Genomic DNA, 25,965 nt, shown 5'->3' with positions numbered 1-25,965 from the left:
CTATGCTTGAGTTTCATCTCCAGAGATAATGATTTCATTAGTCTGGGTTGGGACCTGGCCATTGGATTTTAATTCCATATGATTCTAATGTGAAGCCAAAAATGAGAACTACTACTTAAATTGGGATTTAGGTTGATTGCCTACTGCAAAGCCATTTCAGGTAAGGATAACATGAAGAGGAGAAACATGAGAATGAACAGAAAGGTCTTGCGATTAGGAAGAGCTAGCATGCTGGGCCAGAGGCAAAGGGTCATATTGAGAAATCAGGTTAAGATCAGTGGTTCTCAGAGCCTCAGGCAATTTCCACTCCAGGATAACAAAAATCATTTGTTTTGGAGTCTCCATTTAGGTTTAGGAAGACTGACACCATTCATCCTGAATGTGGTTATCTGTATCTATGATTGGCTCACTTTTGTGTTTGTTTTTTTTTGGGGGGGGCGGATGGGAAATCACAATTTCTTTACTCCAGAATAGCCCTTTCAATATCTTCCCCACCTTGAATGATGGAGATACTAAGGATGTTATGTTGCCAGAGAACTACTTTGAAGCATGTTAAGAGTACTTAGGACAATCGTATACTACAATGTTTTTAGTTTCAACACATAAAAATACTTGAGTCAGACACACTGTTTGAATTAATTCATATAACCTTCATAGCAACCCTGTGAGATTGATACATTTATTAATCCCCAAATGCAAGAAACTATATCATGGTGAAGTAGAATTTGACATGGTCACCTGTTAATAAGTAGAGCAGCTGAGATTCAAAGCCAGGTAGTCTGGTTGTCTTCCATCCCACTATACTCAAGGTAAACTGGGAGAGGACAATGGGGGTAGGAGGTACAAATATAAAGGTGGAAGTTTTAAACACCAGGCCAAGGAATTTTAACTTGTTGGTGATAGAGGCATATGGGGTGAGATATAAAAGAAAGATTTTTCAGGAAACCATTTTTGGATGGATTTGAAAAGCATTTGACACTACTGACTTCCTGAAATGCTCTTTGCTTTAGCTTTTAGGGCACTCTTTGCTGGTTCTCTGCCTACCCCTCTGGTGATCCGTTTTTCAGCTCCCTAATGCAGCCACTGCTGCCTGCTCCTCCTCCTCCTCCACTTACCCAGGTGTTTGTCAGAGTGCTGGATGTACACTTCTGCCCTTCTGTCTTCTCTAATATCTATGATTCTTAACAGGGCTGTGGAGGATGTGGAGTGGGGAATGTTTATGTATCTCAGGTAGGGATATACTATTTACAAAATCTCCATAAATGATCCTGATATATACACCCCACCCCAACAAACACAGTGTTAAGAGCCACTGATAAATATGCTGATAACTCACACTTTCATGCACAGCTCACCTAGTCTCCAACCACCTACTAATTCATACCTCACCAGCACAAAACATACAGCTCAGTATTCTTCAGCCCCTCTTCTGATTTTCCCTATCATGCTTAATGGCATCAGACATCAGCTTCATCCAGTTTCTGACAGTGAGGCTCTGTCACAGTCACTGCAAATGGTACTTCCTCTGCCTAAAATGTCCTTGTTCTCTCAGAAAACTCCTACTCACCCTTCAATACCAAAACAATTATTTAGTTCCTCAGTAAGATTGTTCCTAGCTCCCTTCTTTTGGATCTCACAGTACTTATTGGTGGGGTCCTCCAGACCCAGGACCCACCTTATTCCATGTTATCTTCTCATATCCAAACTTAGCATCTGGCAGAAACTCAATGTGTATTAAATGACGGACTGAGAAACTTGACCCAGGAAGATAAATAATTATGGAGGTCATCTAGTGAAGAAACTACAAAGAAACCAAAACAATGGTGATCAAAATAGAGAGAAGGAGGTAGGCCAGAATGTTAGTGACAGTTCTGATGAAAGGTACACAAAACAGAATAAAGATTAGAATAACCCAATATTCTTGTGTTTGGGAGATCTGAAGGTTGAAGTTTAATGGGTAGTACTAAAAAAATTAGGAAGATGAAATAAACTTTATTCCCTGTGATGGATCCTTTTATACCAAACCCAACTTTAATTTATATGAAAAATACATGAAAATTTTTTCAAGATTTAAGATTTTCAAATTTTAATTTTAGAATTAAGAGAGCCCTTAGGTGAAATAATTTTCCTGAGATCCTCAATGGCAGAATTATTAATAAAAACCAAGCAGCCTGGCACTGAGAACTTTCCTAGTGTAGTATACTGTCTTTAGATTGGATTTCATGTTCCAAACTTGAAAACCAAAATTCCAGAAAAAAATATGTACACAGGGAATTGCCAGATGAATTGCCTTGAAAGACTGATTCACAGTCAAGTTTAGTAGTCTGTTTCTTCCATAATCCATGCCTTTTTGTCCCTTGGCAAATTTACTCAACATCATTTTTATTGGATCTCCTCCATCCCACTTGCAAGTCGTCTCTAAGTTTAAATTCTATGGCACCCTCTTCATTGATTCAAAAAATAGACTTAACTCTTTCTGCACATAATTTAATATTTAGTTTAATAAGCAAAATAGTAGAGTTCTGTGATTTTGAGTGAAGGCTCTCAAGCCAGACTATCTGGGTTTGAATTCCAGTGGTGGCACTTATATATGAGCAAGCCTTACAGAAGTTCTTTCTTCCTTATTTGTAAAATGAAGTTGTTGACAGGTCCCACCAAACCTGGTTCTTTTCTAATATTAGAACAGTACCTGGCACATAGTAAGTGCTCAATAAATGTTAGGCATTATGATAATAACTATTATTTTTATCATTTATATAGTTGTGATAGCTCAGTGACTGGTCCATCTTGAATATCTATATAATATTATCTGTCTTAGATTAAAAATTCCTTGGTTGTTCAGGGGGATAGAATGATGTACATCTAATCAAAGGTTTTGGATGATACCTGGTACAGAACTAAATTCTATAAGTGACCTAGAAACAGATATTCAGTAACCTAGGGAGACACTCCAATCTCCTGACTATACTCTAGTGGTTGTCTTACTGTATGTTATGTTCTCCACGATCTTTAAGATGACTCATCCTCAACTATTAATTATAATGATCTTATCAAATTATGAATTTATCCCACCTTAGAAGTTCATCAGAAAATAAACAGTGGAAAAGCATGAATTGGAATAGCCTTTCATGCCTATGTATATTATGCAGGAAGAAACAGAAAGTGTACATTTATCTGGAATTTAACTACATGATCCAGGAAGCAAATTTTTGCCTCTCCTGCTACTAACTAAAGATGGATATATTCCTATATTCCTATATATCTATATAGACATTGTTACAAATAAGTTTATTTAAAAATATTTTGATAATCACATTCCTATTTACGCAAATAAGTTGAAAACATATCCAAACAAAAATATGCACATAAATATTAATAGCAGCTTTACTCATAATTGTCAAAACTTGAAAGTAACCAACATGTCCTTCAATAGGTAAATTGATAAACGAATTATGCTATATCCCACACAGTGGAATGCTATCCAGCTATAAAAGACAAGCGAACTGTTCTTCATGTAATTGTGGATTAATGATAACAAAATAAAAAAATTTAAAAATTAAAAAAAAAAAAAGACAAGGGAACCTTAAATGCATATCACTTAGTGAAAGAAGCCAGTTTGAATAAACTACATACTGTATGATTCGAACTATATGACATCCTGGAAAAGGAAAAATTAGAGACAATAAAAAGGTCATGATTATCAGGGGTTGTAGAAGTGGGGGAGGGGAACAATGAATAGGTAGAACATAGGGATTTTTAGGGCACTGAAACTATTCTGTATCATTCTGTAATGATGGATACATGATATTATGCATTTGGGAAAATCAGTATGGCACTGATTTTTAAATACTAGTATTAAAATGTTATATTTATATTTAAATATTTATTATTATTTATTCATTTGTGTCAATTACATTTCTTTACAAAATTTAATTTTGCCCATGTGCAAAAATCCCAACTTTAGTTCCCTATTGGAAGCATAGGCATCAGCTGATTTTTAAAAAAATTTTCTTACTGTTTATGTCAAGCATGTGAGTATATTAGGCTAAAATATAAGTAAATAAGAAAACCTCTTTTAGTGGCTCTCAAATCATCCTCATTTGTGCCAGCTGACTGATTTTTATACTGTCACACTATATATTTACATTATCTTACAAAACAGTCTTCAACTGAATTTTTTTGGTAAACTACATTGCAGTCTTTTATCAATGTTCCTTGGTTCAGTGTGCCAGCTGACTGATTTTATAATAATTATATTATTATATTGTAGGATCAGGAATAAAGCCAAACAGAATGGATGATGTGTATCTAGGAAGTGGCAATTATCTGTGCTATTCTCAAAAGTAAAGGATACATCATTAAAGGAGCCATAAGGCATCAACCCTTCCTTAAAACTTATATTCTATTACCATTTAGCATGTCTGTATGTCAATGATTTAGTTATATGGGTATCCACTAAGTACTTACACTTAGTAGAATATGTAGAAAACAAAGTATGCTAACGCTGGATCATGCATTAAGGATTCATTCATCAATGTCAATAAAATTATGTTGCTTGCATTTCTATATTCTTTTGCCCCAAAACTTATTTCTTAAAATATTTTGCACATATTCCACTTGCTTCTCTCTTGAGTAGATCATCAACCACTGGGGGAGTTAACGGTCACTCTGTTATAGAGACAACAGAACCAGATGTAATATCCCACCCCCAAAAAGGCATTTATTCCCCAGGTGATTTTTTAAAAACTACTGAAGAAACATGAGACAAGGAGACAGACAATAGAAGAGATAAAGAAAAAGAAACAATAATTCTAAAAGTTCTAACTCATGAACTATGTTAAGTAAATTATGTACTTTGGCATTCAAAGGAGTCATATTCAAAATTCATAACGTAAAACTTTTAAGTTATACTTATTTTTGTGTAAACTAATTTCCAGAATAAATAATTCTTAATAACTGTTTAAACTGAGAGAGAATGTAAAGGTTTTCATTACAGACCATGATTTTAAAATTATAATTTCCATAGCACTACAGTTTCCAGTATAACATTCTGGCTGCTGATGAAAAGGAAAATATGCTAATACCTATACAGCTCTGCCTACCATGCCTATATCACATATACATTTGCTGTCTTTGGACAGCTCTTATCTTTTATCTCTTTTACTCTTCTCAATTACCTATATATTTCTAATAGCTCTATCTGCTAATCTTCTTTTCATTAAAATGTGAAATACTTTTTATTAACTCCTTTAAAAACCTTCCCAATGTACTAACTATATATTAATGTTGATTTTCCTAAGGTAAAATTAGTTTTTGAAAAAGGAAATACTATTTTAAATGTTTACATTATATCTTACAAAATAAGTCTTCAACTGAATTTTTTTGGTAAACTACATCGCAGTCTTTTACCAATGTTCCTTGGTTCGGTATAAATGATATGGTAAATTTGCATTCAAATTCATGGAACTTTTCAAATCTGTTTCCCATTTAGCCAGCCAGCCAAAAACAATATTTTCATTTGTAAACAGCTGTTTCATAATCAGCTCTTTTGTACTATGTGGAATTCCACAAAATTTAGAAAATTTTATTTAAAATACAGGAATTGCATTAATTCACTGCAAATCATTGATCAGTTTTTGTATACTACCACACAGTTTAACTTATAAGGAAAGATTTTAAGGAAAATTTAATCTTGTGTCCAAATATAACATTACTTTAAACATGAGGTCATCTAAACATCTGTCTTCAATATATCACTGGGGATTTAAATCAAAAGTCTGCTAAACATGTACAATCATTTTGAAAATAAATAACAGGACAAATTTTGTCTTGATTATGATTATCATGCATTTTAAAAGGAAACATTTATTCTAATAAGAAAAGTCTGAACTAATTTAAACTTATTGACATTAAGTTAAAATAGTTTCATACAAGAGTAAGAGATATATTTCATTTATTTTCTGCTTAATAATACTTGTTTTTTAACTTTTCAACATTGAACCCTATTCCTTTACCTCTCCTTGCATTTTTAATTACAAAATATTTAAGGATAATTTTCAAGACATAAAATATTTCCACTCAGTAACTGAAGAATTAATAATATCCTTTCTGAATTTTCCTTCCTTTAGTGCAAATATGAAGCCTCAACAAGAACTAAAATAGTTCTCTCCATTTAACTGACTCCTGCTTCATGCTTTAAAATAAAATGAATATAGCTAATTGCAAACGACAGTTAAGGTAATACCTTTACTCTAAGCCTTTATAATCAGCAAAAAATTGATGTATTTTAAAGGCAGTTCCATTAAACTCTACACCTTACTGTAGAATTTAATTTGTGTCTAGTAAGTACAAGTATTTTAACTCAGCAACAGGAGTACTTCAAAAGCCAACTAAACACTTGAAAGAATTAGCATTAAAAATAAACCAAAATGCTTAATCTTCAGAACAGTTTCTGACAAAAGTAAAATGAACATTAGCAGTTGAAAAGCTGGAGAATAACAAATGAAAGCATCAGTGAATAATACATTCTTAGAAAAACACCATACCACTCCCTAACATGACATAAATCACCAGAAAATTCAGCTGCAAAGGATATATTAGCGTCCAGGCTGATCTTGCATCTAAAGGCTGTCACAAAATATAACTGTAGAAGGTGGTAGTTTTGGGTTTCTGAACTACCTCAATTCTTTTCGTCTTCCTGCCTATGTCTCAGAAGAGTTGACAACTTTGGCCATGGCAATTTTAGGTCACACACTCTGCCTTAGTAGATCTGTGGTATGGCCCTGCATCAGGATCTTTCAAAGTTACTGAGATGCGGTGAGAGCTGAAAACCACAATTTTGGAAGTTCACAGTCTTGTAGGGGAGATGACTGTTAGCAGAAACAAACCATTAATTTTGGGGGTGCTTACTTGTACCAAGAAGCAGGCTAAGCACTTTATGTACGTTGTCTCATTTAACTCACAACCTTATGGGGAAACATTGTTACTAATTACCACTTATAAATAAGGACGTGAAGATTAGAAAGCCTGAGAAACCCTCCTGAGGTCCCACTGCTAGTAACTGGCTGAGAGAGAACTCAAAGACAGCTCTGTCCACCTCCAGGGTGGGTGGGGACTGTTCACCACTGAGTACCATTAGGATAAAAACTGCCATAAACCAGATTTTTTAAAGGGGCAAGTCGGAGTGCTAGTGAAGAGAAGAGACAACAGAAAAATTACCTTCAGGGATGTAAAAATGCTAAACAAGCAAGATATTGGAAATGTCTATTTCTCTCCTTAGCCTGATTGTCAGAATAAATTATACACTTTCTCAAAATAGTAGTATTTGTGGCAGAGAACACTCTCAGGCAGTGTCCTGGTCTAGCTGCACACCTAGTTGTCATGGACACAGGAAGGAACATGAAATCATTATTTGACAATTATTGCTGAGTTGCTAGTCAGCATATGATTCTGTGTGTAAACAGCATCTCTGCATTCCCTATGGATCAGGGGAGCTATCCCTCCTGCTAGTGACAGGATAACCACAAACAAAACAGTCCTTCTCAGGGGAAAGCCATCTTTATCTGTCAGTATTAGCCAGTTGAGAAACAGAGCTGCAGGCAGCTGAAAAAACAGTTTGGCTGTTTTAAGTTTACAGGTGGCCTTATAATGGAAAGTTTTACACACTGAACTTCCTTTTTCAAGTTAGAAAAGTTTGGACAAAAAGGGACAAAATTTGGCCGTATTTTAATGTAATGCTTCTAACCTGCTCATGAAAGCAAGATGTCGTCAAATTTTCATGAAGCTTGGTGAATGTACCACCCGGCCTCTGGCAAACAGACTCAGTTAACCATTAACCACCCTCTCGGTGCTCCATGTCCCTCATGAGTAAAACAGATCAGCCATTAAGTACCTGTTATCACATGGTCTGGTATATACAAGACACTTAAAAAATGTTTTTGGAATGAATTTATGGACACTGGGGAAAACTAGTTCAAAAAATATTTTTGAAAAGAAGATTGAATACACAGTTAACATAATAGTAATGTCAGCATGTAAGTAACAGGACAGCTGCTAGTACCCAGATGAGGAAGCATTCTGATATATTGAGGTATATGTTTATTGCTTGTGTGTGTGTGTGTGTGTGTGTGTGTGTGTGTGTGTGTGTGTGTGTGTGTCATTTGGGAGAAACAATGATGAAAAGAGAAGCCCTTTGACTGATAATTCCATAACAATCAGCAGCGAGGGTCAGATAGTTGGAGTTGTATGAAAAATAACTGTTGTGTTTTCTTCAACATTTGGGTCTATGAAGAAGACAGGGCCTGTTTTCTTTGTAGCAAAGCCTTTTTCCTGAGTGCCCTACCAGAACTTTAAAAGTTTTTGTGGGGAAAAGGCACAGTTTGGAGCCTATTCTGTGTTAGAAAGCATGACTAATTAAATGTATCAGTTGAATTATGGGAATAAAAATTTCCTAGAATAAAATGGGGGTTTTAAAAAGTCATATTAGGACGTTATTGACAAAAGCCAGAGAAGCACAGGTACCCTGGGAAGCACCCGACAGAGTGCTGAACCTTGGAGTTCAGCGCTTGGGGAAAAAATACAGAAACTAATGGAAAAGGAGACAGTTAACTACAAACTCAGCTAATAATTTTGCCTTCAAATCCTGGGAAAAGGACTGACAGACCCTAATTAATCTATAAATTGGTAGTTATCAGTCAGGGGTCTCTTAATCACTGGGAGAATATAGAAATATCTACATTAAAGACCAGGTCTTTATTATTTGTCTTGATTAATAACAGTTGATAAAATTTGCTCCAATGATACCATGCAATTGTAAAATTCACAAAGTCACTATTAATAATAAATACAACAGGATACTTAAAAAATATAAATGCCCTGCTTTTTTAAAGAAAACTATGTCCTGGAGGAAAGAAATGACCCAAGTTATATGATAGGGTGACAACTGGGATATGAACTGAGCATCACTCCTATATACTCACTATGAAATATTCAAAAGGAAATTTCCAGAAGCAACTTAATGACTCCATTTGAAGAATAAAAAGACCACTTCATCTGGTGGAAAATGGGATTTTGTTAATGATATCCAGGTTTGAGAGCAAAACAAAACTCTACCACCCCAAATCAGAGTTAAGCAAAAATAAGATTAGGTTTCTAGAAGGTAAACAGAAAAATAATCTACATTATAAATTCTAGAATAGAATTATAGTTAGCATATACTCATATAATGTGTCACTCATCTAAGAAGAATTTTTTAAATGTTTGGAATGTGTGCTGAAATACATGCAATTCTCCCTCTCCACTAATAACAACACACTGAGTGCTTACTAAGGACCGGGCACAACTATAAGCACTTTACATGTATCAACCCATCTTATCTTCCCAACAAACTTACGAAGTACATTGCACTGTATCCCTATTTTATGAATGAAGTACAGAAATGTTAAAATGCCTGCCCACGGTAACACATCTAGTGGGTATCAGAGTGGGATCTAATGCCAGGCGATAAAGCATCAGAATCCCCAGAGGACACCACCTCCCGGCATTACCTCTATTCTCGTTATAAGGTAAAGTTCACTATTAAAACATGGATGCCTCTTGATAGGGTGCCCTATTTTCTTCTTTGTTGATCTCAGTTGTGCCTACTTCATTTAGCTTAGTTCTCATAGTGTACTCAAAAGTTTGCCACCTATGTGACAAACTGGGTTAGTGTCTGGCAAACTGCAACTTCAAAACAGAGATCCAAGCACAAAAATGAGGCAGATCAATGTTTGTTTTTTTTCCAGGACAGATACAGGTACAGGTACACAGACACACACATACAGGAATGTGTTAAGTAACATTTTGAGGATACCAGAGTAGGAATTTAGAGAGAAAAATTAAGATTAGCTTGCTATTACCCCACTAAAGAAGCCCCCTATCATGTGACTGCATGCTTTCCTCCATGACTTGGCTGTTTCTGAGGGAGTGCAGTATAATAGAAAGACTGACTGGAAAAAAAATATATCTAACATAGCAGGCTTTGAGCTGGAGAAAATAAGCCTACTTCCAAATAGTGAATATCTCAGCAATCAGATAATCTATACTTCTTAGAACCTTTCCTGAGAAGCCAGGTACTGTATTGGGAAGAAATGGGTCTACATCCATGCACAGTCAAACTCCAGAAAGACACAACACATATCCATGTGTGCAGAATCAACAGGACTAATAGTAACTAGGACTGAAGTCCCTCCTTCCTACTTTGAACAATCAGGGCAGGAAAACTAGGACCCTTTGGATTTCTTTTTTCTTTCTTTGCAGCTGTTAAGGAATAAAATGGACTAGTGCCTCTTAGTGCATGGTTCCTGGAGTAGTGTCTGAATTCAGTGGCAGGTGAGCAGCAATGATTCCCCTCACTAGCAGTGACATGTATGGGCATGGAAGGAATGCACCAACTCCTTCAGATCATTTAGGAAGCAATACATGCTCTAGTATCTTGATGAAATGTTTCGAATTTTTAAAATTAATTAACACTGAAAATTGAGAACCAAACTCAATTTGACATTCACGCAGTCACCTGTTCATTCAACAAATGTTTATTGAGTACCTATCCTGTGTCAGGTTCAACCGGGTACCCAACAGACCAGGATGCTTATCTTCAGGGAGCTTATCACCTACTGATAGAAATAAGAGTGTGCTTTAATATCTATCATTATTCCACATCTAGTTTATTTAACAATATTATGCATTCTTACATTTAAACAAACATGTTATTTATGTGTCAATAAAATATACAAGCTAGGATATTTTCTTTTAATACTTGACTATTTCTCAGCTATGCAATGCTAATAAAATATGTATTAAAAATGACTTCCCCAGTAGAAGTCATTTATTAGTGGGATACTTTTTTTTTTGATACTAAAAAAAAAATGACTTCCCTCGTGTTTATTCAGATGCAAGAACATATAAATTCATAAAACTGTGCAATCATAACAAAAGAAATGCAGACATCTCCAATGTAGAAACAAGTTACTTTGCTAATTACAGCAAATTATCACACTAATGACCACTGCAACCATCATTTTCTCCAACACTGATGCCTCCTTTATTACAGTTCTTTGGCTCTCACTTCCCCTTTGGGCCTCCTCTGCTGACTCTTTAACATCCAGCCAGCCAGACACCCATCCATCCATCCATGGCACACATACGGGCTTGGGACAGTTGGAGTGAGAACCTCCAAAAACCATTTACCTCTGTCCCCTAGGACTAGAGTTTCTCAGAGGATTGAAACAGACCTAAGTCTCATCTATTTTTTGAAACTCCTTATATGAAAAAGCAAAGAAATGCCAACTAATTGAGTCATTAAAATGTAGTTTTGTTTAAATGCCTACATTTCACCTATTAATGCTTTTAACACACATAATTGCAATGGCAAAAGCAATGAATAAGTTTATGTCTCACTTTTATTCAGAAGAAATGTCAAAAGCTTAAATTTATATGGTCCTCTGGGAATGTGGGGCCCCATTCAAATGGCCCTCCTGATCTGGCTGGCATCCTTTCTCTCTCGGCTGCTGGCGTATTCATAACTCATTGCCAAGGAGAAGCCACCCATTTTCTCCACAGATGGCATCTCAGTCTTATGCCCCACTGCTTACAGCTCTTGAACTCTCCACAGAAGCTAACCTCAGAAGGGTACAGGACCCTATATTTGGGCTTAAGTGTTGTAAATATCTCAGGGTTCAGGGCTCCTATAGTGGTATTTCACACTTTTTACAGGTTTAAAACAAAAGATTTTTGTGGCTTTCCCACGATTTACATAATATTGTTCTGTGGGAAATGTACCTTGATTGCAAACAAGATTTTTGAAACATGACCTATACATTTAGGGAATCACATGAAACTATTTTTTCTCACACATGGCAATGGCATTACTTTTTTTTCTTATATATTTGTCTTTTCCTATACATGGTATATCTGTGAATCATTTTTTTTTAACTTGCCCACAAAAAACCTCCCATCCACTCCTAACTCATGTAAATAATGGAAAGTAATAGACTTCTTTTTTGAGTTAAAAATATTTCTGTGTATAGTTGCACACAAGCAACAGCTGTGCATCTTGTGTTGATCATATTTAAATATCCCATTATAGAAAGCAGATCATACTGCTTAGCATAGGACCATTTTCATTTAGGTACACCTTTAGTAAAAAAATAAGTTTTTATTATATTAAGTGCTGCTCTAAGAAACTATCATGCCAGAAATAACATTCCTTCCACTATCGGCAACATAAGGTACTATGAAAGAGGTCACAGTATTTGGCTTCTAAACGAGAATGTATTTTCTTTACCTCTGCCACATTTATTTATGGCTGGTTAGGCAGAAGTATATATGCAAAATAGGTCTCAACAGAATTATATTGCTTTGTGGCAAATATAAATTTGAATAAAAATGTATTTATTGAGTGGCTACTACATTCTACACACTACACTATACCTGGAGATACACAATAAATAAGAACTGATCTCCACCCAAAAGAGCCTCACTCTTTGCAAGAATTAAAAAATAAGAAATATGTCAGTGTAATCTTTTAACCACAAAAAAATAAAGAAAACTAAAGTAATTGTGAAACATATCCATCTAGAGTGAAATATAATGCTATATAGTATGTAAACCTACCAATGAAACATTATAAATATGGGTAACACTGGATAATGGCTATTTAAATATCCATTATTGAAAGGACAGACCATACATTTTTAAACTACAGAACATAAAAATTCAGCAAGTGTCTATCATTACCACTGCTTAAAAAAAAAAAAGCAACATAAGTACCAATGTCTGTATCATTCTTCCTTTTTTCCTTTCCTTGCATCTATGTGAATCTTAATCCCCAGCATATGTGTGCTCAAAAGAATAGAAGGTATACGCCAGTGCAGATCTTCATGAAAACACAAAGGATACAGAAAAAAAGTTTTATTTCTTGATGCTTGATCAGGAAAACATGGAGCTATATAGCTCTGTAAAAGAAAGTTTCTGATATGCCTTACAATTCTGATATTTATCAAATTCAACTTAAAAATATAAATGTTTTCTTAGTGCAGCTAAACTGCTCAACTAAAATTATCAGTTTTTAAGACTTATTATATTAAGTACTCTCAATATTCATATTGTTATTTTCCTAAAATTTCATACATGTATGGATTTCTCATTGAGAGAGAAAGAAATAAAATTTAATTAAGTAATCATTTAAGAAATTGTTTTAGAAGACATGGGAAACTTATACTGCCATCTTGTGGTTTAAAGTTCATTTACAGTAGCAAGGACTTCAACTCCACAACACAGTAATGCATCAATCTAAAAGGAATTTCCTGTTTGGAACTTAACATTTAAAAAAAATGTATTCTACTGCTGAATTTTATCAAATATTTAGCGAAGACCTAATACCCATCCTCCTTAAAGTTTTCCAAAAAGTAGAAGAGGAGGGAATACTCCCAAACTCATTCTACAAGGCCAGCATCATTCTAATACCAAAACCAGGCAAAGACACCACAAAAAAAGAAAATTACTGATGAACATAGATGCAAAAATACTCAACAAAATATTAGCAAACCGAATTCAAAAATACATCAAAAGATCATGTAGGATTTATTCCAAGGATGGTACAAGATTCGAAAATCCATCAACATCCATCCACTACATCAACAAAAAGAAGAACGAAAACTACATGATCATTTCCATAGATGCTGAAAAGCATTCGACAAAATTCAACACCCATTTACAATAAAAACTCTCAACAAAATGGGTATAGAGGGCAAGTACCTCAACATAATAAAGGCCATATATGACAAACCCACAACCACCATTATACTTAACACTGAGAGGCTGAAAGTTTTTCCTTTAAGATCAGGAAGAAGACAAGGATGCCCACTCTCCCCACTATTATTCAGCATAGTTCTGGAGGTCCTAGCCTCAGCAATCAGACAACACAAAGAAATAAAAGGAATCCAGATTGGCAAGGAAGAAGTTAAAATGTTCCTGTTTGCAGATGACATGATATTGTACATAAAAATTCCTAAAGAATCCACTCCAAAACTACTAGAACTAATATCTGAATTCAACAAAGTTTCAGGATACAAAATTAATACACAGAAATCTGTTGGATTCCTATACACTAATGATGAACTAGCAAAAAGAGAAATCAGGAAAACAATTCCATTCACAGTTGCATCAAAAAGAATAAAATGCCTAGGAATAAACCTAACCAAGGAAGTGAAAGACCTCCACTCTGAAAACTACAAGACACTCATGATAGAAATTAAAGAAGATACCAATAAATGGACACACATCCCATGCTCATGGACAAGAAGAATTGTCAAAATGGCCATCCTGCCTAAAGCAATCTACAAATTCAATGCAATCCCTATCAAAATATCAAGAGCATTCTTCTAAGAACTAGAGCAAATATGTTCTAAAATTCATATGGAACCACAAAGACCCTGAATAGCCAAAGCAATCCTGAGAAGAAAGAATAAAGCGGGGGGATCTCACTTCCCAACTTCCATCTCTACTACAAAGCTACAGAAATCAAGACAATTTGGTACTGGCACAAGAACAGACCCATAGACCAATGGAACAGACTAGAGAGTCCAGGTATTGACCCAAGCATATATGGTCAATTAATATATGATAAAGGAGGCATGGATATACAATGGGGAAATGACAGCCTCTTCAACAGCTGATGTTGGCAAAACTGGACAGATACATACAAGAGAATGAAACTGGATTATTGTCTAATCCCATACACAAAAGTAAACTCAAAATGGATCAAAGACTTGAATGTAAGTCATGAAACCATAAAACTCTTAGAAGACAACATAGGCAAAAATCTCCTGAATATAAACATGAGCAACTTTTTCCTAAATGCATCTCCTCAGGAAAGGGAAACAAAAGCAAAAATGAAAAAAATGGGACTATATCATGCTAAAAAGCTTCTGTACAGCAAAGGACACCATCAGCAGAATAAAAAGGCATTATCCAGTATGACAGAATATATTTGTAAATGAGATATCTGACGAGGGGTTAACATCCAAAATATATAAAGAAATCACACACCTCAACATCCAAAAAGCAAATAACCCTATGAAAAAATGGGCAGAGGATATGAACAGACAATTCTCCAAAGAAGAAATTCAGATGGCCAACAGTCACATGAAAAGATGCTCCACATTGCTAATTATCAGGGAAATGCAAATTAAAACCACAATGAGATATCACCTCACACCAGTTAGGATGGCCAACATAGAACAGACAACAACAACAAATGTTGGTGAGGATGTGGAGAAAGGGGAACCCTCCTACACTACTGGTGGGAATGTAAATTGTTCAACCACTGTAGAAAGCAGTATGGGAATTCCTCAAAAAACTAAAAATAGAAATACCATTTGACCCAGGAATTCCACTCCTAGGAATTTACCCTAAGAATGCAGAAGGCCAGTTTAAAAAAGACATATACACCTCTATGTTTATTGCAGCACTATTTACAATAGCCAAGAAATGGAAGCAACCTAAGTGTCTGTCAGTAGATGAATGGATAAAGAAGATGTGGTACATATACACAATGGAATATTATTCAGCCATAAGAAAACAAATCCTACCATTTGCAACAACATGGATGGAGACAGAGGGTGTTATGTTCAGTGAAATAACCCAGGTGGAGAAAGACAAATATCAAATGATTTCACTTATTTGTGGAGTATATGAACAAAGCAAAAACTGAAGGAACGAAACAGCAGCAGAATCACAGAACCCAAGAATGAACTAACAGTTACCAAAGGGAAAGGGACTGGGGAGGGTGGGTGGGAAGGTAGTAAGATGGGGAATAAGTGGCATTATGATTAGCACACATAACATGGGGGGGGGGCACGGGGAAGGTGGCAGTACAGCACAGAGAAGACAAGTAGTGATTCTACAGCATCTTACTATGCTGATCAACAGTGACTGTAATGGGGTATGTGGGGGGGACTTGATAATGGGGGCATCTAGTAACCACAATGTTGTTCATGTGATTGTATATTAATGATACCAAAATAAAAAAAAGAAAAAGAAAAATGTATTCTTCATACATCTCCCTCACTTTCTTATGTTAAAGCCCACCAGATTAAAACAAGAAGTGGCATCTTCAGTGGTTGCCGTAGATAATTTTTAAAAACTATGTATTTGACACTCTCGACCCTGCTCACAGAAACTTAATTTACTCTCAGTTTAATGCAAGCTCTGTGAGAATTTAGAGAAACAAAATTATGGTATCTAGAAGTTTCATTTTCAAAAGGTAATCTCCAAGACAAACAATTAATATGACTACAAGCAATTCATGCTAAGGTAATCAAAAATTTTTGTTTGATCTAGGACTCTACTTTAGATTCAAAAGCAAGACCACCACAGAGAAAATAAATATTAGGGCACTAGAAATCATTTCCTCTATCTGTCTCATTCATATACATAAACCTATTTTTCCATACTTAGCTAGGGATCATAGTTAAATGGAAAAACTAATTCCAAGTACAGTCCTCTATATTTTTCAAGTATATAATCCTCTAATTATGCAAGGCACCTGTTCCAAAGGTCTCACAATGGTGGGATTGAACTAGAAGTCAACACACTTCTACCTTTAACTGTCTGCAGAAAGCTTTTCCTTTTTTAAAAAAGCAAATCACCAAAACTATAGGAAGACAGCGCCATCTATAGGTCTATACAAAAGCAGAACAGAGTTCGCAGATTCAGCGGTAACACCCCTCCATAATGTAAAACTTTTTGTCCACAATTCTATCTAGGTGTCCTCAATTCTATTGAAACATGTATTTAATTATTCTTCCTCCACAGCTGTATCTTCCCAATACAATAATTCATCTTAGTTTTTACAGACATGCAACTAAATTCATCCTTGTGTCTAACCTAAAATTTCCAGATTTCTGAAGTGAAAAGGCTCAAGACAAACCTTTTTTATGGAATTTAAATACCCTCCTTTATCACAAACAGGCTCATTCAGTCTTCTCTCGGATGCTCTCATGCAAGTGGCTTATTCTGCTGTTTTTTTTTTTCTAGTTCTCTGAAGGGTTCAGATTCAGTTAACAATTATCTAAGGATTCAGGCTCAGCTCATTCCTAATATACTGATATTAGGGGCTGGCAGAAAAGAGGTTTCCCCACTGATGCTGACAGAGCCCTAAACACTCCAATATGGAGAGTTTCATATTTGTGCTATGGCTGGCATTTTAAAGATCTGGCAAAAACAGGAAATGGTTCGGTTACCCCAAGGGCAGAACCTGTTTGTTCATCAAAACTCAAGTTCCCAGAGCACCTACAATATTAAACCCAACCAGAAAGAACAGGCCTCATGAAGGCACTACTCTGGGGCTGCTATCCTGATTTCTCATTCTGCACCCAACGAGGCAGGGTAGGGTTGTGGGTAGGAGTACAAACTTAGAAAGCAAAGAGAACGGAGTTTGAGTCCATGCTCCTTAACTAGCTTTGAACAAGTTACTTAATTTCTCTGAGCTGTACTTCTTCATCCCCAAGACATTACAAGTTAATATTGATGGTGTAAGCAAAGTAAGGTGCTTTGCACATATTAATTATTCAATAAATGTTAGCACATAAGATTTATCTTACCATTTCCTGTTTGACTTATCATAATTATTGCCTGGATAAATAGGTAGGAGCCACCTAACCCAAACACTCCGCGAAGTTCATTTGTAACTTCTTAAGATAACAAAAGAACGGGTGAGAAAAACTGAACTCAAATTAGGACTGAGCACAACACAACAAAGACAAAATGGTATTTGACGGTCTAACACAAAATTTACCTGAACATTTTTGAAAATCATTGGAGTCCACATGACTTTTGATTCTATGTTATTTTTACTGTGTAAGTTAGAAACTTGAGTCTGTTGTGCATAGAGAAGTTGGAAACAGAGACCAAAAGCAGAAAGCAGATGGGCTTGTTGAGGGAGATGAAACGAGGGTGTGGAGCAGAGAACTGAGAACCCTGCAGAACATCAACTTTTGAGGAAATGGAAAGAGGAGGAACCAGCAAATGAGGCAAAGGGGTGACCGGAAATGAAGAAGGGGGGGGGAAATCAACAGCAAAGACAAATTTAAAGAGAAAAATTGGTCAGAGATGTGAAATTCCACATAGATTAGGTAAAATTAGGAATGAAAACCAGTGGCTAATAGTTTCATTAGAAAGGTAGAGACAGATATGCCAACCACAGTGCATTGAAAACTGAGTGAGGAACTTTTCACAAAGGCTGACAAAGAAAGAAAACACAGTACCATAGCTTGAGATACACGATGTGAATTTAAGAAACACAATATGGAAAGAAAAATACAATCAAATGTCTATTGTGAGTTAAACTGCATCACCCAAAAAGATGTTCAAGTCCTCAGCCCTGGTCCCTGAGAATGTGACCTTACTTGGAAATAGGATCTTCCCAGATGTAATCAAGTTAAGATGAAGTCATCTGGACGGGAGTGGGCTCTAATCAAATGAGCGGTATCCTTATTAGAAGAGGAAAATTTGGACACATGCAAGAGACTGGGAGAAAAAGCTGTGTGATGATAACCAAAGAGCACAAGGATTGTTGGCAATTGCTAGAAGTTAGGAGAGAAGCACAGAACAATTTCTTCCTCAGGGCCACCTGTCCACACTTTGATTTTGGACTTTTAGCCTCCAGAACTGTGAGACAATAGACTGTTGTTGTTTTAAGACATCCAGTTTGTGGTACATTGTTCAGATAACCCTAGCAAACGAATTCAAAGGCTATCTATAATAATAATAAAAAGATACAGACCTAGTAGAATATTTACAGTCTGTAGAAACCATGATCACATCAAATTATGGAAATAACCGACATAAACAGAATAATTTAAAAGCTAAAGGAAAAAAAATGGTAAGAAAAATAAGTTAAAATCTAGAACAATCATACAGAATCTTGTAGTAGTCCTTTAAGCTGGTTTTATTCACTGTCATCTTAAGATACCACCTACTTATATTGTGAAAATGTTTAAAAATGATTTATGCATCTCTTTTCAGTCTGGGATCCTGGAATGAAAAATGATGCATAAATTTTAAAATCTATAATGGACCCTCACTCAGAGGGTGGCAGAGATTTTAGCCCTGAGGGTAATTTTTTCACTTTATTTACTGAATGGTTACAATGTAAGAGAATATTGTTGAAAGAAAAGCATTGTTGCAAGTTTAGGTTGTCCGATGACTAGAACCACAGAATACTTTTCTCTCTTCAGACTACAACACTAAGAATAATACTCTGTGGCTTGGGTTTCTGATATTTATTTATTAATACAGTCAGCATACATTTAGGAGCACCAACTACTATACCTAAAACACCAGGTTCTCAGTTCCCTGAGATGTTGGAGTCAACCAAGCTGGGGAGGGCAAGGGAGGTGAGAAAGGACTGGTTTAACAAGGTGTTCCCAAAATGCCATGTAAAGGTTGTTTTATGTTTTTATGTCAACTGAGACATGTAGTCACATACTAGAACTTTTAATATGTCTTGCAGTGGAGGATAGTAAAATAAATCCTTTGATGTGTGGTATACAATTCATATTTGTTCTTAAATTCATATTTTTGAGAACTAGATTTTCTTTAAGAAACAAGACTATATTTTAATTAAAACACATCCCTTACAGGTATTTTATAATTAATTTGAGCAGGAGAGTTGCTTCCTCCTATGTAGTTGAAATAAGAGGAATTTTTCCTCCCTAATTACCCAGAAAATGGGTTCCAGCCTCCCTTTGATGTGTTGTAAAGCCTCACCTGTTTCACTACAACCTGCTATTTATTATCAAACAATTGCAGTTTGCCAAATCCTGAATTTCTGAAGGTGCCATTTATCCAAATCACATATGTGTCCCCTTTGCACCCATTCTGAAAAGAATTTTCCTTGATCAAAATTTTAACCTTGATTATCCCCTGGTGCATCAGCCCTTTTATTGCCTAGTTCAAATTAAAATCTAGAGGACTACGTGCATACATACTGCCTATTAAGGCATGTCTTTTAACTGTATTTTAACTACTATGGGTTAGGATAAGAAAAGGTAGAAATAAGTTGAAAATGAAGATACATAAGATATGTAAGATCAGGAATCTTAATGAAGATTTGAAACAAAATTTTAAATTATCCTATTACTACTATTTTAGTAACCTTTTCAGATTGAAAGCCTTAGACTCTCTCCCTTTAGCATAATGCACATTTTATATATACTCTCAATAGTTAATCTTCCAGAAGCTTATCCATGAATACTAGGTTTCTCTCCCTCAAAAAAAGTCTTTCATTTCACTTTCTAATTTGACCCCTTGAAGGTGATTAACGAGTTAAACTGCACAAAATACTTGTTTTTCTAGTGAAAAACTGGAAACATGTTCCCAGCATACTTTGACTAAACAATGTCACTGAAACATCTCCAGGGAGGGGCACAAAATAAAAACAGTGATTTAAGATGTAGTGGGGTATGGTATCTACAGGATACAGGGGACTAGGGTTGGGCTGGAGAGGAGGAAACAGGAGTGTGAAAATTTTGGGAAATAACTCAGTGTCCTGCCAGCATGGTAATTATGTAAATGATACATGGATGGTAAAGCTCTAGGAAGCATTCTGGGGGAACATGCAAACTACCGGGAATATAAGATTCTGGGAAGCAGGAGGAAGAGCGTTCTAGAAATGCCACTGTGGTTGGGAGTTGGGTGTGGACAGGACCTTGACATTCCCTCAGGAAGAAGCCTTCCAGGCCCTGGCAAGAGCAGGGGACTTCATCAGAGACCCTGGAAGGTTCTGAAAATCTGCAGGGGCCTAAAAGGCTCAGGGATCTGAGGAATAAGCCATATGAAATAAGAACCCCATGAACTTTGGAAACACATGGAGGAGCCCAAACTGGTCATTAGGCGGAATGGGAGGGTCTGAGGTGAAGCTATGCTCCTAGCTTCAAGGAAGGAATGTGCATAAGAGGGAAACATTCTGGACCCCTGCTGGTGAGCAGACAGTGCACTGGTGTGGGACCTGGTGGATGATGAGGCCCAGGGACCTCAGGAGCTCTAGCAAGTTTGGGGGAATCCTGTCAGTGTTGCTGTCAGGGTTTGCTGCCAACCTATTTGGTTTCTTCATGAGGAATAGAAAGAAGTGTCCCTTCTCCCCCAGGTGGATGCATCTCTGCTCTAGATTATGAATTGGAACATGGGCTTGATTTCAGTTCCTGCTTGCTCCAGTGGCCAGAGAGCATTTTCGGTCCATAATCTGCCCAACCGCGTGTAGAAGCTCTGGATGGACTAAGAATTTCGTCTTAGCTAAAAGCTAGTCTTGTGCCCATACACATAAAATTATTGAAGAGAATAAGATACTATCTAGAAGAAAGACTAACGATTGTATTTGTAGAAAAAAGACTTCTTTTAAGAGGTATAAACTAGTAACAGATACAGAGATAATAAGGGACAGTATACTTGACTTGATCTCTCCAACTTCTAAAAATGTCTGTCAATGGGAATAATATTCTCCTAGAAAATTGATTTCCTATAGAAATAGTTGCATGCTTGTGCAGCCATAGGCAAACTAATTTGGCCCTGTGTGCATCAGTTTCTTCATCCTGGAGCTGGAGGGAAGATTAAAAGCATTGATACATACAAAGCTTAGAACTCGGTCTGGCATTTAGTATTTGTTCAATAAATGTTAGTCATTTTTATTATTTGCACCAGTCACATGTTATGAGAATGTTAAAGCTGGATGGGACTGGGAAACATTTATGCAGAAAATAGTTTTGAAGCTAGGCCTTAGAAAATATTTAGGATTTCAATAGGTAGAGAAAATAAGAAGCAAATATTCCAGGCATTGAAAATAAAGGTACAAAGGTACAGGCAACACTCAAGTATGGTAAGTAGACCCATTTAGCAAAAATTGAATGTGCAGAATGGAAAATAAGCTTAAAAGCTAAATTGAGGACACATACAGAATTTATTCTTCTCTCCATGGTCAGCAATGAAAAGCTACCTGGCTTTCACTCTACGGAATCTTTTCTCAAAGGTTCTTCTAAGGCAGTGCTTCTAAAACTTAAAAGTGCAAACCTATAACTTGGGGACCTTCCTAAAATGCATATTCTGACACGGTATCTGGAGTGAGGCCTGAGAGCCCACATTTTTTGCAAACTTCTAAGTGCCACCATGCTACCACACTTTAAAGACCAAGGGTCTAACCCAAATGGCCTCTTCTCATTCTCATCCTTGCCTCCTCTGCAGTGTTAGGCTTTGCTGATCTTCCTGAAACTCTCATCGTGGACTTCTATTCCCTCACCTGAATCTTATGCTATTACTTGAAGTTCGCAGACTACAAGCCTGCTCTGTTAACACTTCAGGACATATTGACTTGTCTTGAGCACAGCTTTCATCATATAAAACAAAGTTGCCACTGGTAACAATATTTATATATAATAGCTATAGCTACAAACTGAGGGCTTGTCTTTAGATGTGTATTTTAAGTAATTGTCAGTGTATCAATTTCTTTGGTCTTTTAAAGACAAATATTAATTTGGTCTTTTAAAGGCAATCTTTTAATAAAAGACAGGCATATGTTGTTATAAAGACATCTGCTGCCTATCTCTTGATGAGTCTAGTTTCTCTGGAAAACAACTTCCCCTGAGATTCCCACCTCTACCCACTCCACCATCCATCCACATGGGCATCAGCTACAACTGATTGATGCAGAAGTAGGCCCCTGACAAGTACTGGGTTGTTTTGAGTCTCTCCCCAGGATTTTACCTTAGAAGTGAAAGAAAAAAAAAAAAGCAAGCCAGTCTCTCACTCTCTCTATAAGAAATAAAGAGCATGATGTAAGCTCAGGAGCTACTGGGGGCATTATATGCCATGTGGACTGAAAAGCAGGAAACAGCAATCAACTGTAAGAAAGAAGACGACACCAGGAGAGCACAGGGAAATAGCTCCACAGTGTGGCACCCGGACAACCTTGCACATCTCTACATAGGCCATATAAGCAAGGCCTGACCATAGTCTGACCTGAGTCTTAGCAGAATGCCCTGTGCTTTCTTTTAGACCAAGGGAAAATAAGGAGCCTGGTGGAGCTGGAAGCTGTTTCTCCCATTATCTTGGGAAAGACTGATGCAAAGTCATTTCTGATCCCTCTCCCTTTCAGTTGAGCACAAGACTTTCCACCTCACTTCCATTTAGGGTAAAGCTACAAATATCAGCGTAAGTCTACAAAACTGCTTGGCTGTGGTTCTAAGGTGGCTCCTGAAGAGCAGTGACCCAACACTTATATCATCTATCATCTAGCCTCTTAAGTTCAGTGTGCTCTGCAGAACAAGGGACCCAGGGAATTGACACCAAAATGACTGGCTTTTGCTGTCTGTGTAAGGAATTAACTGTCTGATTCCAATTGGGCATGTTTACTCCTTGCCAGGGAGATCTGTAGAATGCTGGCAAGACATCCTAACAGCAGTCATTGTATTATCTGTGAACCTATTATTAACCACCACCCTGCTGCCTTGGGAATGCTTAACCATCTGACAAAGAGAAGAAGGGTAAGAGATGGCAAGAGTTCACTTCCTGACTTCTCCTCAGTGCTCCAGCTCCTGAGTCCAGTTTGTTCCAGGAATACAGCCCAGACCTTGAATTCCATGAGATGCCAAACTCCCCAGCTTCTTTTTTTTTCTCCTTAAGAGCCAGAATGTATTTTTAATGTTTATCATCAAAAGATAATAAAATACACACACACCGATATTGCATTTGATGACAGTACCAGTATTGAACTCCAATGCTAAAGATTCAAATGTATTTTCTGTATTTATTAAAAATCTACTTCTCTTGTATATTGATTTTTTTGGCTCTTGACCTAGTATATGTAATATGATTAGCCTGCATCTATTCAAGTCCACTAAATATAGTTTTGTGAAATTGTTATTGGTCAAGTGGAAGAACACATGACTCTTTCACTATGATGAAATTATAAATTACTATCATCATTTATCAATAATTGCATAGTACTAAATATATGAATCAACTATGCTATGTTTCTTATTAAGGTACTCACTCATTTCAGTTACACTTATAAGAACATGATGGAATCACACATTGTATTTGTGCCAAATATTTATCAGCCAACAAAAGAGTGTAAGTAGGATTAGAGTTTTCCACCTTTTAGCATCTCTTGAGTTTAGCAGTGTCTACTATGTAGTATGATCATTGAAGCCAATATACAGATACTTATGAATCATTCGTCATAGGTTAGCCTCACTTCCCTACTGCTGAATTTTCTTTAATCAGGGTCATAGACTGAATCAAGCAAGTCACAGACAGCTGGCAGAATCTTGTACATTGTGGAATTTGACCAAAATAATGAATATATTGGTGCAAATTCATTATTATTCCTGGGAAACAACTAAAAAAGTAGATAGTGGTGCCACTGATATCGTAATAATGGATGGACAAAATACGATTACAAATAAGAAATGAATGCCTCAATTGCCATATTAATGAAACAGCATCTTTAGAAAAACACACAGATTATAAGTGATACATAATCTGCTATGGCTGCTACTGGTACCCAAGATGCATGTAGTTTCAGACATAATGATAAATAGTCATAATCTGTAGCTGTCCTTTATAAAAAGCCCAAAGCTGTTTGAAAATAAAATAAATTTTACTAGCCCTAGTTAAACATTAGACATCTAGTCATGTCTTAATACAATTGAAGTTACCATATAATTTATTAAGAGGATATCTACATTAATCATGTTTTATGGTGATGAGTGAATTCTAATTATTTTATATACTTATAATAAAAACATGTCAAATATGTAAGATTAAATTTTCAATCAACTCAATTTATATTTTAAAATATCTTTAAAATACATTCACTTATCATAATCTCATGGGTTACTAACTTGCTCTATCCACACTTGGTAATTATTTCCACAATCAGTTTATATTTTTTCTAAATGTTTTTTCCCCACAGCATAACTGTCCATAAATTAATGTGAGCCCATTATATCAAAGGTGTTTATATGTGTTAACATATGCATTTAATTTTAATCTGCCCATTTTGGGCACGAATGGCCTCAGGCAAGCACAACGTGCATAAAACGACCTGTGGAGTCCTGAGATAACATACTTTAACAAGAAAGATAGAGGAGTTACGTAAGACCAGAGTCAACTGAGAAGAAAGAGGCTACAATTGATAGCAAAACCAAGTCTGGTAGAAACTGGATCATTTCGAGTAAAACAGCCAGCTAGGCAAAAAGATCTCAAAGTTTCAGGCCTTGGGGCTGCCTGCGTTTCAGCGTAGGAACTGAAAAGGCCGGGAACCAGAGAGCGGCCGGCATGCGCGCCCCGGCGACTTGACCTGGAACACCCAGCACCGGCCGCCGGCTCCCGGCCGCTTTTGCTCTCGCAGTCCGCGAGCTCAGGCTCAGCGCCAAGAGTTTAGAGGAAGAGAAAATTTCCGCTGGGAGACCTATCTGAGCTACGTTTTCTGGACAAGTGAAGGGACAAGTGAAGGGAAAAGTGAGTAACCCCCGGCGGGGCGGAGCGGACTTACCAGCGGAACCCCCGGCCACAATCTGCCTTGAAGCCTCGTTCACGAAGCCGACAGTGGGCTTGGCAGACATCTTCGTGAGCCTGAGGACTGCGGCTGGGTGGGGATGAGTGGGCGAGCTCGCCGGCCCGCAGAGCCTCTCCGGATTGAGAGCGCGCTCGGGCTGCTTGCTCCTTGGGCTGAGTAGCTCACTGTAAAGCGGCAATCCGGCGACTGCTCGGAGGCGGCGGTTCGGGGCTCAGACTCACCGCGGGCCCGCCGCTCTCTTTTGAGGCGCTGGTCTCACTGCCGCTTTGCTCCCTGGGCCCCAGGAGAGACCCTGGAAGAGAAAAGACTCGCGGGTGGGGTTGGGCTGGCGGACCGCGGCGAGTCGGGTTTGG

The 25,965-nt window shown here is 36.9% G+C and overlaps 1 protein-coding gene across 2 annotated transcripts in view; it reads right to left on the bottom strand.

Annotated features, from left to right (window-relative positions):
• The window catches only part of SLC25A21 (solute carrier family 25 member 21), a 474,204-nt gene extending 448,481 nt beyond the window's left edge, over nt 1-25,723 (bottom strand). Inside the window, exons 1-2 of one of the 2 annotated variants that reach the window (XM_057488493.1) lie at nt 25,589-25,723; nt 10,553-10,652 (exon numbers count right to left, since the gene is read on the bottom strand). Coding sequence is in view for 1 of the 2 variants with exons in the window: in XM_036881288.2 (XP_036737183.2) it covers nt 25,589-25,658 (70 nt within the window). In the remaining variant the exon portion in view is untranslated. The remainder of the gene's footprint in view (nt 1-10,552; nt 10,653-25,588) is intronic. The other variant, XM_036881288.2, reaches the window with a different exon arrangement.
• Between the last annotated feature and the right edge of the window lie 242 nt (nt 25,724-25,965).

This window comes from Manis pentadactyla, chromosome 11 (genome assembly GCF_030020395.1).
Source record: "Manis pentadactyla isolate mManPen7 chromosome 11, mManPen7.hap1, whole genome shotgun sequence".
Taxonomy (NCBI): Eukaryota; Metazoa; Chordata; class Mammalia; order Pholidota; family Manidae; genus Manis; species Manis pentadactyla.
This window is presented reverse-complemented; position numbering and strand designations above follow the sequence as displayed.